The sequence below is a fragment of the Drosophila subobscura genome, chromosome U (genome assembly GCF_008121235.1).
Source record: "Drosophila subobscura isolate 14011-0131.10 chromosome U, UCBerk_Dsub_1.0, whole genome shotgun sequence".
Lineage (NCBI taxonomy): Eukaryota > Metazoa > Arthropoda > Insecta > Diptera > Drosophilidae > Drosophila > Drosophila subobscura.
This window is the reverse complement of record NC_048534.1, coordinates 8,291,221-8,304,722: the sequence shown is the minus strand read 5'-3', so window position 1 is coordinate 8,304,722 and position 13,502 is coordinate 8,291,221. Positions and strand designations below refer to the sequence as shown.

At 51.0% G+C, this 13,502-nt stretch overlaps 8 protein-coding genes across 8 annotated transcripts in view; 5 read left to right on the top strand and 3 right to left on the bottom strand.

Annotated features, from left to right (window-relative positions):
• The window catches only part of LOC117902126 (centaurin-gamma-1A), a 54,813-nt gene extending 53,672 nt beyond the window's left edge, over positions 1-1,141 (bottom strand). The window contains exon 1 of the mRNA XM_034813253.1: positions 385-1,141. Coding sequence (XP_034669144.1) covers positions 385-742 — 358 coding nt within the window. The 5' untranslated portion in view covers positions 743-1,141. The remainder of the gene's footprint in view (positions 1-384) is intronic.
• Positions 1,142-1,539: 398 nt separating this feature from the next.
• Positions 1,540-2,262, top strand: LOC117901522 (probable 28S ribosomal protein S23, mitochondrial). The gene is made up of 2 exons (XM_034812299.1): positions 1,540-1,803; positions 1,871-2,262. Exons 1-2 carry the CDS (start codon positions 1,598-1,600, stop codon positions 2,235-2,237), a joined length of 573 nt encoding a protein of 190 aa, XP_034668190.1. The 5' UTR covers positions 1,540-1,597; the 3' UTR covers positions 2,238-2,262.
• Positions 2,226-3,203, bottom strand: LOC117901521 (DNA-directed RNA polymerase II subunit RPB3). Its single transcript, XM_034812298.1, has one exon. The coding sequence runs from the start codon at positions 3,107-3,109 to the stop codon at positions 2,282-2,284; it is 828 nt and encodes a 275-aa protein (XP_034668189.1). The 5' UTR covers positions 3,110-3,203; the 3' UTR covers positions 2,226-2,281.
• Positions 3,204-3,460: 257 nt separating this feature from the next.
• LOC117901295 (glutamyl-tRNA(Gln) amidotransferase subunit C, mitochondrial) lies at positions 3,461-3,982 on the top strand. Its single transcript, XM_034811989.1, has one exon. It carries the CDS (start codon positions 3,506-3,508, stop codon positions 3,944-3,946), a length of 441 nt encoding a protein of 146 aa, XP_034667880.1. The 5' UTR covers positions 3,461-3,505; the 3' UTR covers positions 3,947-3,982.
• On the top strand, positions 3,914-5,083 carry LOC117901293 (DNA polymerase subunit gamma-2, mitochondrial). Its single transcript, XM_034811988.1, has 2 exons — positions 3,914-4,636; positions 4,693-5,083. The coding sequence occupies exons 1-2, from the start codon at positions 3,943-3,945 to the stop codon at positions 5,073-5,075; spliced, it is 1,077 nt and encodes a 358-aa protein (XP_034667879.1). The 5' UTR covers positions 3,914-3,942; the 3' UTR covers positions 5,076-5,083.
• Positions 5,039-6,620, bottom strand: LOC117901292 (origin recognition complex subunit 5). The gene is made up of 2 exons (XM_034811987.1): positions 5,435-6,620; positions 5,039-5,375 (listed from the first exon to the last, which is right to left on the bottom strand). The coding sequence occupies exons 1-2, from the start codon at positions 6,536-6,538 to the stop codon at positions 5,091-5,093; spliced, it is 1,389 nt and encodes a 462-aa protein (XP_034667878.1). The 5' UTR covers positions 6,539-6,620; the 3' UTR covers positions 5,039-5,090.
• Positions 6,621-6,871: 251 nt separating this feature from the next.
• On the top strand, positions 6,872-8,598 carry LOC117901423 (actin-related protein 2/3 complex subunit 1A-B). Its single transcript, XM_034812160.1, has 2 exons — positions 6,872-7,203; positions 7,284-8,598. Exons 1-2 carry the CDS (start codon positions 7,131-7,133, stop codon positions 8,348-8,350), a joined length of 1,140 nt encoding a protein of 379 aa, XP_034668051.1. The 5' UTR covers positions 6,872-7,130; the 3' UTR covers positions 8,351-8,598.
• Positions 8,599-9,091: 493 nt separating this feature from the next.
• Positions 9,092-13,413, top strand: LOC117902454 (DNA polymerase subunit gamma-1, mitochondrial). The gene is made up of 2 exons (XM_034813850.1): positions 9,092-11,936; positions 11,996-13,413. Exons 1-2 carry the CDS (start codon positions 9,169-9,171, stop codon positions 12,648-12,650), a joined length of 3,423 nt encoding a protein of 1,140 aa, XP_034669741.1. The 5' UTR covers positions 9,092-9,168; the 3' UTR covers positions 12,651-13,413.
• The last annotated feature ends 89 nt before the right edge of the window (positions 13,414-13,502 follow it).

Sequence of the window (13,502 nt, the reverse complement as noted above, 5' to 3'; positions counted from 1 at the left end):
CACAGTAACATTGGAAATTGGGCAGAAAAGCTTGTTTTAAACAAAAATCAAATATCTTTCTTTTTGGAAACGACAACGACAACACTTTCAATGGCCTCTGTTGTCCGTCCGTCCGTCCGTCTGCTGTTCCCGCTTCAATGGACATTTAGGCAACAATCAGAAGGGGGTTGCTTCATAGATTTTTGGTCAGAGATTACCATAAAGCACTCCAAACAAAGGCAACCACAAGTCCAGTCCATAACAAACAATGGACGCAGCCGAAAGAGGTGTGGAACATGTTTAATCAAGAGATTTCCATCTATTCTAAAGGATTCAAAGGGTCTTGACCCATGGCCACGATGCGAAATTGTAGGAAACTGGGTTGGGACTTGGACTTGAACTCACCTTCAATGCAGACGACATGGTCCCGAATGGATTGCGCTATTTGGGCATCGGATAGGGGCAGCAAATCGATCAGATCGTATATGGCATAGATCGATGGGTGTACGCTCTCGAAGCGCTGAATCTCCTGACGTATGGCTAAAGAGTTGCTTATTAGCGGTTGCGGGGGCTGGGGGGCCACCAGCATTGAGGATGACGATGAGGATGAGGCCGATCGATCCCCCAGCAGCTGGGTGGCTGTGGGCGTCTGGTTATGATGACGCTGCTGCTGCTGGAGCTGGGGCTGGGGCTGTGTCAGATGATGATTCTGGACCTGAAGCTGGTGCGGATGCGACAACGAGTGGGGATGGTAGTTACTCATTGCGGAGGCGTCAAAATTGAGAATTAGCCAACGTTTTTAATTAACTTAAATTGCGTCCGATCGAGCTGGGTAAATGTAAACTAAACACATATACACACGCACACACACTCGGACGAACAGGCACACGGCAAACGACACTCAAGCGATGGCACAATTTTCCTGAACCGCGACGCGCAACAACATTTTCCAAAAAGAGACAATCAAACGACGGCACGACAACAATTATGGGGTAGCTTCACAGCACGCACTGTCACTTAGGTTGGTAGTCAGACGAATATCTGTGGGATAATTGACCCGCGAAGTCAACTCAATTCAATAGATCGATTTTTACACCTGCACAAACAATCAAAACAGAGCGAAAATTACGGTAGTTCATGAAGTCGATGGCGGGGGCGGGGGGTCAGTGTGACCGCGGAATTATCCATAAAATATACCGACAACCCTCGGAAATATTTCGAATATATCTTCCCATTTTCAAAATATACCGGAAATATACCGTATTCTTAAATTATATTCCTCGATTTTGATGTTCTATTTGATATTACTATCTTGTAAGGACTTTTGACACTGAAACAATAATTTAATCCGATTGAAGAATCAATTTGGTTTATTATAAATACTCAATTTATTGGATTGCATACCTAATGACCTTATATTTTAAAAATTTTGTTTTGCAATTTTCATTTAAATCACCCCCTCTGGAAGCAAGAGGAAAATTGTGTGTTTGGATACGGTATATTTGTAAAATGATATTGTATATTTTGGTATATTTTATCGATAAACAGTCACATTGGGCGCATGTCGTAATTTTTATATTAACTAATAGTGTAATTAACTAAAAAACAAAGTACAACCATGGCGCAAAGCAGACTTGAGAAGATCGGGACTATCTTTACCAGAGTTCAGGGTCTGCTGCGTGGGGGTGCCATGAAAACAGAGGACAAGCCCATCTGGTATGACGTCTATGCAGCTTTTCCACCCAAGGCGGAGCCCCGATTCGACAGGCCAGCTCCCGAGATGCCGGTACGCAGCATATTCTATGCTGAGGATGTTGTCAGAGCGTATGTTCAACACTGCGGCCCATTAATGGCTCTGACCGGAATTAATTTGTCCGCTTTCCATTCACAGGAAACTGCACAAGCAGAACAGGCCCAATGAAACGATTTCCCTGTTTGATAATAAAAGGAGCACACAGTCGCAGCAGTTTTTGCAGATCTACGACAATCTAAAGTCACAGGGAGCCCTGGATGAGCAGAGAATATACGAGACGGCATTGGACTTGTTGGCGGAGCAAAGGCAGCAATCGCGTTTGGACGCCACACCGGAGGAACCTGCTGGCGCAGCCCCCGAACAAGACGTAGAGACAAAGAGCCAGCTAATGAGCGACTTCATAGAGGCTGGTGGGCAGCAAGCCAAGTCCTCAGGCTCTCAGTACAAAGAAAGGAAAAAGGAAAGCCCAGTGGGCATTAACATTGACAGCTTGTTCAAGGATTAATCGAAATTTGTTTATAAACTTAAAATATTTGTTTCGTATAAATTTTAAACGGCCAAAGCATCGTTTTGCGACTCGTGACTGAGCTGCGTCTGCAGATTGGAGAGCTTGTTCTTCAGCACTTGTACGCCCATTATGACAATGTTCTCGGGTTTGAGGGCACCCGAGGACTCCACGTTGAAGAAGAACTTGTTGGGCTTGGCCTCCCAGTTGTAGGGTGCCTCGAATTGATCATCCTCCAGTTCGGTGTGCTCGCTCTTGGGCCACTCGTCCGGCTTGGGGTAGAGAGTGTGCCGCATGGAGTTGTCCGGATCGTATTCGAAGCACACACCGGCGGTGGGGTTCCACTTGGCGTGCTCCTTTCCGAAGCCCTTCTTGGCATAGGCTCGCAGCTTCAGCTCCTGTCCCTTTCTCAGTTTTATAATTAGAATCTCATCACTGCTCTCGCCGTACTCGTTGTCCTCCTCGCCCTGATTGCGGGATGTCACCGGCAGCACCTTCGCATTGCTGGACTTCAGATCAGCGGTGGTAACGTGGCGCGTCTGCTCCTCGTTGCACTTGACGTCGAGGGTGAACTCTACGCTGCATTCGGGACAGAAGTCCAGGCAGATGCAATCTCGTGTGTACTGAAGACGCTCGACCACATCGTCGGATATCAACGGAATCAAGCCGATGCGATGGGCCAGAAACTCATCCGACAGCACTGTGGAGTTGGCCTCCAGCTGTACCCAGTCGATGGCCAGCGTTGGAGTCTCGGCAATGAAAACGCGCCGCAGACTGTTGGCCACGCTGAGTTCGGTGTCCTCCAGCACAAATTTCACATTGTCGTCCGTCAGCTCGGTTATCTGTACGTTGGGTTGATTCGCATACGGCATGCTGGCTGGCTGTTTTGTTTTGTTTTTATTCAGAAAAATTAAAAAAACAGCGTAGGAAAAAGAGCGGCGAGCTAGTGATGGGAGTAAAACCGATAGAACAAGCGGCACAGTTATCGGATTAGTGCTGTACATTGTTTAGTGGGAAATTAGCTGATTTTGTGGTTACAAATTAATGGAAAATTTATCATTAGAATCGTACTGGTGGGATATCCATTGCACCAAATTTAAGCAGCTACTTACGGGGTGCCTCATAATTGCTGCAGCATTTATAAAAAAGTTTCATATATTTAAAAAAAATCATGATTGCCGGCTACAATCGACTTTAAAAATAGACACTGCTAGCTATCAAAGAGCTAAACTGCCAACACTGATGTGCACTTTGAGGATTCTGCGAGAATGTTGCGAAATATAAGATTTTATTGCAAAATTGCCGCTAGGACGGATTTAAAAGCAATAAAATTGGACTTCAAGGAGCTACGACACAAGACGAAGGTGCCACAATTGCCGGTGGACACAGCCTTTCCAGACACAACCGACAACAAAGTGGAAATTGACACAAAAACGATTCAATTGCTGGAGCGCCTCTCGCTGGTGGATCTGGATAGCGAACAGGCATTGGCCACGCTCAAGAGCAGCATCCAATTTGCTGACAAGATAGCCCACATCAATACGGACAACGTGCGACCGCTGTACACCGTGCTCGAGAATCAGCAGCTTCAATTACGCAACGACGAGGTGACCGAGGGCGACTGCCGCGTGGAGCTGCTGAAAAACGCTAAGGTGACGGACGAGGACTACTACGTCTCGCCGCCGGGCAATATACCTCTGGAACAATGAGTCGTTTGAGTCGTTGCTTCAAGTCTTTGGAATCCGCTGGCTATCTCCGCTCCCTAGATGACAGCCGCGTCGAGCTCCTTGCCCACGGACAAGCCTATGCCGAGCTGCTTAAGCAGCAGTGGTTAAGTCTGCGTCCGCTGGCTGCACATCTAGGCAACAGTGATTCCTCTGTAGACGTTTCCTCGACCCACCTGCAGCGTTTTTCCTTTGCCAGTAGCAAACGCTTCCATTCCAACTTCGAGCAACTGGTTCGAGAGCATCCCCGAAAGGCAAAATGTCCCACACTCCTCAAGCATCTGTGCACCTCCTCCGCCTGCCTGCCCAATACCTTCTTCAGCCACAAGCCACCCGTTACGCATTTAATTACCGACTTTATCGTGGAGCCCTATCGCGCCTTGGAGCACTTTTACAACATGCAGCGCGAGAGTAAGATTTGGTGGATGAGATACTCCTCGAATCCCAGTCGCTATCGCATTGTTGCCCGCGAATTGCCGGCGGAGGTGAAGGCCAAAGACTGTCAAGCAATCGACATTATGTCCTGCTACGGCGAAGAGTGCAGCGTGGCAGTGGAGCAACTGAGTTTGGTGAAGCTGCACGGCGATGATTTCCGTTTGCCCGATGCGCGGACGGGCCAAACCTTGCCGCCGGCTGTCATACGTTCGGTGATTGAGCTGGAAACGGCCACCTGCGGTAAGCATTTGGAGAGTTTCTTCATATTTTATTGTTTAAACCTCTCTCTCGAACAGCTCTTCTGGTGGATGGCTGTGATCACGCACGCGAGACGCAATCCCTGCTGCTGAATCGTACGCTGGCGCCGTATCAGTGTGGCATCGCCTGCCAGGAGGTTGATGGGGACATGGCCGACCTTTGCCTGCACATAAAAGACGTGCTCCTGCGGGCAGGACTGCGCCTGGGCCAGGGCAATGGATATGAGCTGACCGAGGATGCTTCACAGCTGAGGGAATACATAAAACTATCAGATATGATGGGCGTGCCCTATACGCTGCTGTTGAGCGAGCAAACGCTACAAAATGGATTGCTGCAGCTGCGCAGCCGAGACACGAGGCTGGCGGAGACCATACACATAAGCGATTTACCAAACTATTTAATGAATATATTTAAACACTGAAAGTGAAATGCAAATCTACATGAAATCGCAAAGATATTGGCGCACATTGAAGCCAACCACCTTGCCAATGTACAGCACAAACTCGAGGCCCACCGTGCACTGCAGTCGCGCTGAGCCATCCATAATATTCTGCTCGCCAGAGACAAAGCTGAGTAGCTTAAGGTGTACCAATGTTGAGATCTGGGAGAGGAGGTTGCACGTGAGGCCCACTTTCTCCTCAAGAATGGCGTAAAAGATGGCCAGCAAGCGATCAATGCTGAAGGATTTGGGTCCCAGAGTCGTGGACATCTTCTCCGCAACCTGGAAAGGTTCAGAAACTGTTTAGAAGTTCACCGGAAAGCGGGTGGATGTGTACAAACCTTGGCTCTGGCATTGACCGTCTGCATTCTCTTGCGCTGCTTTCCATGATGCTTGACAAACAGCCGCTTGTCCTGGTTGGCAGAGTTGTGGCTGGCCAGGAAGGCAGCAATGAGCAGATACTTCGCATAGTAAGGCAACTCGAGGGACTGCGCCAGCTTGCGTACGCTCTGATCCTCGATGGCTGCTGATGCTTCCTGCTCATCCGGTGGCTTTTCAATTCGCATATAAATCTGAGTCAAGGCGGATCTCAAGGGTCCAGCAATGTGACGCCACAGTCGGGAGACATCTGTGGACTCCACGGTGCCATCCAGCACAGGCTCCAAGTAAATGGAGAAACATTTCCTGGCCGTCAGCTGCAGCTCGGGCACGTCACGGCAAGCCTTGTAGAAGACGCTGAGAAATAGATTTAGGTAATTGCTGTAAAAGTCCTCGGTGAGGGCCGCTTCGCAGATCGCCAGGCGCTGGACATCCTTCGAAAATTGATTGAGCAGCTGCCCTCGCACCTGGAAAAAGTACGAGCTGAGTATGCGCTGGGTCTCTGCCTTGTTGTACTGGGCAAAATGCAGACTAATGACTTCCGTCAGACCCGTCTTGTTGTAGAACTTCTCAAAGGGAAGCTGGGACAGTAGAATGACGCAGAGATTGAGGCTGGTCAGCTGCTGGAGTCGCAGCAGAACGGGCAGCACATTCGCATCCATGTCGCGCAAGCGCTCGGCATTGTCCACGGCTATCAAGAAGCTCTGGAATTTCGCTCCCTGGTCATGCCAACGTCGCAGCTGCTCCACAAACTCCAGCATATTGTCGGCCCGAATTGTTTCTTCTATAGACCGACGTGGAGCCACTGAGTCCAGCATATTCTCTAGCATTATTTTTGTCGTATAGCACTCGGTGGCATTTAGTAGAGCAATGCGGACTGCCTGCTGCCGGCAGCATTCTCGGAGGAATGCTCTGGTCAGCGCTGTTTTTCCCGTTCCACTGTGCCCGAACAGATAGATGGCCGAAGGATAGGCCTCCCGCGAGTCGCCAATTAGCTCGCCCAGTGTTCTGATGGCTGCCTCCCGGCACGGAAACTGCGGCTCCAACGCAGCACAGATATTTTCCATTTTGTTGTGATTTTTGCATACAAACAGCTGCAGGAGATCAAAGCGCGCCACTCTGCTGCGATCCTTTTCCAGCCCTGTTACCGATAACACCGGCATGCAATCGAAGACTTACAGTACTAACTATACAGTCTAACTGTTGGTGATTAGTGATTTTATTATTTATTGAAATAAACTAAAATTATATTATACAGTATACTGTATGGTTAGTGGTTGTGATTAATCCTAATATCAAAAAAGAGATTTAAGATTTTCATCGGTACAAGTACGGTATATTTTGAGCCCAAGAAGGTATATATATTTCGGTATATTTCTGAGGGTCAGGCGGTAATTTTTATCACTAAATCCACTGCTTTGCATTTTGGAAAAGGTTTTTCACGTTTGTGTTTATTTCGGCAGGAAATTTGCAGTTCTCCTTCTTTCCGAGGCTAGCTTAATCGTGTAGACGGCCCAGAGTCCGCGATTAAAACTAGTGATAGTGCCCAACACAGAAAAACAACGCCCACTTCGGTTCCGTTTCCTAACTCGGTCATCAAACTCCGGCGAATCAAAACTACGTGTGTGGTTGGAACTTGCGTGCATTTATTCCTCAACAATGGCCGAGACATTCACCTTTGGCACCTCCCTGGCCTCAATAACCTGCCACGCCTGGAACAAGGACCGGACGCGTAAGTTGCCGTCATTCGGGTGGAGCATTCCCCGAGCTTACTCATTCATGACTCATTCTCATTCATTGCTTCCCCCACAGAGATTGCCTTATCACCCAACAACCATGAGATTCATATATACAGCCGCGATGGCAACGACTGGAAGTTGGCCGACGTACTAAACCAGCACGACTTGCGGGTAATGGGCATTGATTGGGCCAAGAACACCAATCGCATCGTGAGCTGTGCAGCCGACCGGAATGCCTATGTGTGGACCCAGGGCGAGGACGAAAAGTGGAAGCCCACTTTGGTGCTGCTTCGCATTAACCGCGCCGCCACTTGCGTCAAGTGGTCGCCGGCGGAGAACAAGTTCGCCGTAGGCTCTGGGGCTCGCCTCATTTCGGTCTGCTACTTCGAGTCGGAGAACAACTGGTGGGTGTCCAAGCACATCAAGAAACCGATTCGATCCACTGTCACCTCTCTCGACTGGCATCCGAACAACATACTGCTGGTGGCTGGCTCCACGGACTACAAGGTTCGAGTATTCTCGGCGTTCATTAAGGATGTCGAGGAGCCGCCGTCACCCACGCCCTGGGGCAACCGCAAGCCCCTGGGCCAGCTGATGGCCGAGTTCAAGAACTCTCAGACCTCCGGCGGTGGCTGGATCAACAACGTGAGCTTCTCCAGCGACGGCAACAAGGTCTGCTGGGTGGGACACGACAGCTGTGTGAGCATTGCCGATGCCACCAACGGCAACGCCATCATACGCTGCCGCACCGGCTATCTACCATTCCTCTCCTGCGAGTGGGTCTCGCCCACAACCGTCGTTGTGGCTGGCTACAGCTGTGTGCCCCTGCTCTACAGCCTGACGGCGGACAACAAACTGGTGCTGAGCGGCAAGCTGGACAAGTCGCAAAAGCGCGAGTCCAGCGGCATTTCGGCCATGCGCATCTTCCAGTCGATGGACCGCAACATGCGCACAGAGAACACGGACACTGTGGTAGACTCCATCCATCAGAACGCCATCACCAGTGTGCGCATCTATGCTGGGGACAAGGCCAGCGCAAGTAAGGTGTCCAGCTCGGGCGTGGATGGCCAGCTGGTCATCTGGACTGTGGAGCAGGGCGGCGTCAACATCAATGGCGGCATGCGCAACCTCCAGATCTAGTGTGTGACGTGTTAATATGTATGTTAGAGTGTTGGCATGGCCAGGTGCGCAGTATTTGCCAAAATGTTTTCCAAAATCAAATTTCTTATCGTTTGTACCGTGTGAGAGCCGTTTTATATAAATTAACTGAAGAGATTTTATTTCTTTTCTCGTACTTCCACAATAGTTCCCAAAGTCTGTATATTTGTGTTTTAAAGTGTGTTTCACCTCTATTAAACAATTGAATAAAATGAGTGTTTATTCCAAGACATTTTTAGCGTAACATTTTTGTACTGTACTGCTTTACCGTTATCCGATCGCGTGGAGTAGGGTTGCTGTGGGGTCTTCCATACTTGCTTCATTCAATCTAATATATTGATTTACAATTATTTGTAAATATTTTACGCGCCAAACTAATTTCCGATAGGAAGTTCTCTAAAAGTCTAGTCTAATTGGACGACTAATTAGTCAAAATTTCAGACTTTTGTGTAGATCGGTATTTTTTAGTACTATTCCACCAGTATATATTTTTGGCCATACCGAAATATGCGAATTTATACCAACATAGCTACGATCGCAAGTTTGAAATTTAAAACAAAGTACACAGATAAGTCATATATTATAAAAATATTATAACATATATTGTTACCAAAGTTTTCACACAATTTATGCCTGTTTTATTGTATGCTTATCGGTTGTCGATCGATGCTGATTGATAGCTTGATTTTGAGCAATTAAAACGCCGATAGCAGCTATCGATTGATTCAAACGTATCGTATCATCGATGCATCGTGTTTTGTTTTGATTTCGGCGTTTAATTATGTTTGATCTGACTGATAATGCAACTCCACCTGATACGTTCCTATGCCAGCAAGCCCAGACGCGAACACTATGCCAGCAGCGCCATCAAAATATACCGCAAGGTGAAACCGCTGCCACAAAAAGCCGCCACAGCAGACCAGCAGCCACAAAAGGCAGGTGTGGAAGTGTCTGGGGAATACTCGGAGAACCTCGTCAAGGTGCAGATGATCTCGCAGAACTTGCACAGGCAAATATTCCCCCAAACACCCCGCCACACCACGGAGGAGCAAATTGCCGCCGCCAGGCAGCACAAGGAGGATCTGCGACGCCATGGAGTCGACATTGAGAGCAGCGCGCCAGTGCCGGATGTGCAGCTACAGTTGCCGGCCTTGCAGGGGCAGAACATTGAAGAGCACTTCCACAGCATAGCCAAGGAGCAGGTGGAACCGTATGAGCAGCTCCTGCTGCCACTGGTGCAGTGTCGTGAGTTGCCTGCGAGACCGAAACGCTGGGAATTTCTTGCCGGCTGGACAGCCTACGATCCAGACGATGGTACAGCCACACCCGTTGAGCAGCCTCTGGAAAAGGGTCTTGTCTTCGATGTGGAGGTGTGCGTCTCCGCTGGACAAGCACCGGTACTGGCCACCGCTGTCAGCACGAAGAGATGGTACTGCTGGGTCAGCCCAAAGCTGACGAAGCACCGCCTGGCCGTGGAGAAAGTAGAACCCTGTGATGTTGGCGCAGACTTTGAGCGGCCACACTATACACTGGATGAGCTGATACCCCTGGGTGCTGGTGGACCCAGTCTCGTGGTTGGCCACAACGTTTCCTACGACAGAGCGCGACTGAGGGAGCAATACCGGATCGAGGACTCTGGCACGCGCTTTGTGGACACAATGTCGCTGCACATGTGCGTCAGTGGAGTGACAAGCTACCAGCGAGCGATGCTCAAATCGAAGAAGGAGCCGGCACCCGAGGATCTCGGCTGGCTGGAGCAAAGCTCCCTCAACAGCCTGGTCGAGGTGCATCGTCTCTACTGCGGCGGGCAGGCGCTGTCCAAGGAGCCGAGGAATATCTTTGTAGAAGGAACACTGGATCAGGTGCGCACCAATTTCCAGTCACTCGTCAACTACTGCGCGGGGGATGTGGAGGCCACGCATCGCGTGCTGCGGGTGCTTTATCCCATGTATGACGAGCGCTTTCCACACCCCGCCTCGCTGGCGGGCATGCTGGAGATGGGCTCCGCCTATCTGCCGGTGAACTCCAACTGGGAGCGGTACATACGCGAGGCGCAGCTGACCTACGAGGATCTCAGCATCGAGGCCAAGTATCACTTGGGGCGACGGGCCGAGGAGGCGTGCTCCCTGCTCGACGAGGAGCAATATCGCAGCAATCTCTGGCTCTGGGACGAGGATTGGAGCGTGCAGCAACTGAAGCTGAAACAGGCGCCCAAGCGCAAGCCCTTGCCGAGAGTGGAGCTGCCCGAGCTGTCCGATCTGTCCAGTGAGCAGCGACGTCTCTATGCAAAGTTTCAGCATCTCTACGATCACCGCTCCCTGCTGCCGGCGCGACGTCCCCTGCTGCCAGGATATCCCCAATGGTACCGCAAACTGTGCCGCAAGCCACCCACTGAAGACGCACAACTGGAGGAGGATCGTTGGACGCCAGGCGCCAGCGAGATCAGCACCGGCATGCAGATTGCTCCCAAGTTGCTCTCCCTCTGCTGGGAGGGTTATCCGCTGCACTACCAGCGGGAGCATGGCTGGGGCTTCCTCGTGCCCTTTCGCAGCGATGCAGCGAGCGCGGAACGCATCCCAATTCAGGAGCTGCTGGCACGCTGCGCTGTGCCGGAGTTTGCGCGGCAGTGCGCCTCCCAGGAGGAGAGCGATCTGGCCTACGACATGCTGCCTGGTCAGCTGGAGGAGCATCTGGCAAAGAGGCAGCACTACAAGAAGATCTCACAGAAGCAGCAGCGCCTGGAGGCGCAGTACCAAGGCTCTGGTGTCTGGTGCAACCAGGTGCTGGACGATTGTTCCTTCTTCTTGAAGCTGCCGCACAAGAACGGCCCCTCGTTCCGAGTGGGCAGCCCACTGTCCAAGGACTTCCTCAACAAGTTCTCGGAGAATGTGCTGAGCAGCGGCGATCCCGCGTGCCAGGCTGCGGCGCGTGTCATCGACATTGCCCGCATGATGTCCTATTGGCGCAACAATCGAGATCGCATCATGGGCCAAATGGTGGTCTGGCTGGAGCAGGAGCAGCTCCCGTCAGAGCTGACAGATGGCAAGTCCTATGGCGCCATTTGTCCCCAGGTGGTGGCCTGTGGCACCCTCACACGTCGTGCCATGGAGCCCACCTGGATGACGGCCTCCAATTCGCGTCCAAATCGTCTCGGATCGGAGCTGCGTTCAATGGTGCAGGCACCGCCGGGCTACAGGCTGGTGGGCGCCGATGTGGACTCCCAGGAGCTGTGGATCGCCTCTGTGCTGGGCGATGCCTATGCCTGCGGCCAGCACGGTGCCACGCCCTTGGGCTGGATGACGCTGAGCGGCAGCAAGTCCAACGGCAGCGACATGCACTCCATCACCGCCAAGGCCGTGGGCATCTCACGCGACCACGCCAAGGTGATCAACTATGCGCGGATCTATGGAGCTGGCCAGCAGTTTGCCGAGACGCTGCTCCGTCAGTTCAATCCCACGTTCAGTGCATCGGAGGCCAAGGCCAAGGCCATGAAGATGTTTGCCATCACCAAGGGCAAGCGGGTGTATCGACTGCGCGCGGAGTTCCACGACGAATTGGAGGATAGAGGGTGAGTAATCATGCAGGAAATCCCTCAATCCTCCTGCCTGACACTTTGCTTCCCCACAGTTACAGCAGCTATGAGGCCTCTCGTTTGGCCCTGCAGCGGAATCGTACCTTGGGCGAGGTCTTTCATCGGCCCAGCTGGCAGGGTGGCACAGAGAGTGCCATGTTCAATCGGCTGGAGGAGATCGCCACGGGATCGCAGCCAAAAACGCCCTTTCTCGGCGGTCGTCTAAGCCGCGCCCTGGAGTCGGATGCAGAGCAGGAGCAGCGCTTTCTGCCCACGCGCATCAATTGGGTGGTGCAGAGTGGCGCCGTGGACTTCCTCCATTTGATGCTGGTCAGCATGCGCTGGCTGATGGGGCCACACGTTCGCTTCTGCCTCAGCTTCCACGACGAGCTGCGCTATCTGGTGCAGGAGGATATGGCGGCCAAGGCGGCCCTGGCCATGCACATCACCAATCTGCTCACTCGCTCCTACTGTGTGTCCCGCATTGGCCTGCACGATCTGCCCATGTCTGTTGCCTTTTTCTCCTCGGTGGAGGTGGACACGGTGCTGCGCAAGGAGTGCACCATGGACTGCCAAACGCCCTCGAATCCGCATGGCCTGCGCATCGGGTATGGCATCCAACCGGGTCAGAGCTTCAGCATAAGCGAGGCGATCGACAAGGCCGGTGGCAGTGTTGTGAGTCAATGGCCATGGATCAAGCAGCGGAAATGATAACACAAACCAAGTTCCTATAATTAATTAAACTAAGAATTAGTTTACTTTGCCAAGAAGGCATATTGCCGGTTGATTCAAGTAATTTTCAAAATATACTGATGTGATCGATATTTCCGATCGAGATATTTTTACAGAATTATCTGATAGTCTCTGATATATTTACGCAGTACATAAAAAAGAGAGTGTTTTTTTTTTGTATATTTTTAACAGTCAGAAGGTATATTTTATTGATAAATCCACGGCCACACTGGTTGGCGCGTCAACTTCTCGTAAGCTCAAAAAATCCAAAAATCCTGCAAATAAAAATGGGCATGCAGTGGGTGTGGCACTGCAGAAAATCTGAATTAGAAGTGCTTTGCACCGAGTTCCAGTTGAAATGTGACAAAAACGTAGAAGAAATGCGCAGCCAGCTTGCCGCATTTGTTGGCAGGGATGACCATTCGCCGGACATTGAAAAGCGGTTGGCTCAACTAAAAGCACAGTACGGGGCAGAAAACACTCTTAAACGGAAGAAAGACTTTACTGGGGACGCACAGCTATTAACTACAGCCGTGCTCGGCGAGAAATGCTTCAGCAAAAAAGGATTCAGTTTCTCCGACGAACGAAAAACGGCGCTGAGCTTGATAGAAGGGCGAGTGTTTGCCAAAGTACTTATGGAAGGCCACTCCATAGCAGCCCTGCTGGACACTGGATCCACCCGCACCATTATAAGCGAACGAGTTGCCCAAGAACTGTGCACTGAACAGAACCGCAGAAATGTGCACATCCGTTTAGCTCTGCCGGATAAATCGTACACGATTGTGAAGCAGGCACTGATGGCCAATGTACAACTGGGCACACAGCAGATAC

Bases quoted from the DNA above. Each gene is read 5' to 3' on its own strand.
- LOC117901295 (XM_034811989.1), top strand. From the start codon at position 3,506: ATGTTGCGAAATATAAGATTTTATTGCAAAATTGCCGCTAGGACGGAT.
- LOC117902454 (XM_034813850.1), top strand. From the start codon at position 9,169: ATGCAACTCCACCTGATACGTTCCTATGCCAGCAAGCCCAGACGCGAA. The intron at 11,937-11,995 runs GTGAGTAATCAT...GCTTCCCCACAG, and splicing joins GACGAATTGGAGGATAGAGG to TTACAGCAGCTATGAGGCCT.
- LOC117901521 (XM_034812298.1), bottom strand. From the start codon at position 3,109: ATGCCGTATGCGAATCAACCCAACGTACAGATAACCGAGCTGACGGAC.
- LOC117901522 (XM_034812299.1), top strand. From the start codon at position 1,598: ATGGCGCAAAGCAGACTTGAGAAGATCGGGACTATCTTTACCAGAGTT. The intron at 1,804-1,870 runs GTATGTTCAACA...TTCCATTCACAG, and splicing joins GCTGAGGATGTTGTCAGAGC to GAAACTGCACAAGCAGAACA.
- LOC117901293 (XM_034811988.1), top strand. From the start codon at position 3,943: ATGAGTCGTTTGAGTCGTTGCTTCAAGTCTTTGGAATCCGCTGGCTAT. The intron at 4,637-4,692 runs GTAAGCATTTGG...TCTCTCGAACAG, and splicing joins GCTGGAAACGGCCACCTGCG to CTCTTCTGGTGGATGGCTGT.
- LOC117901292 (XM_034811987.1), bottom strand. From the start codon at position 6,538: ATGGAAAATATCTGTGCTGCGTTGGAGCCGCAGTTTCCGTGCCGGGAG. The intron at 5,376-5,434 runs GTTTGTACACAT...GAACCTTTCCAG, and splicing joins CGGTCAATGCCAGAGCCAAG to GTTGCGGAGAAGATGTCCAC.
- LOC117901423 (XM_034812160.1), top strand. From the start codon at position 7,131: ATGGCCGAGACATTCACCTTTGGCACCTCCCTGGCCTCAATAACCTGC. The intron at 7,204-7,283 runs GTAAGTTGCCGT...CTTCCCCCACAG, and splicing joins CTGGAACAAGGACCGGACGC to AGATTGCCTTATCACCCAAC.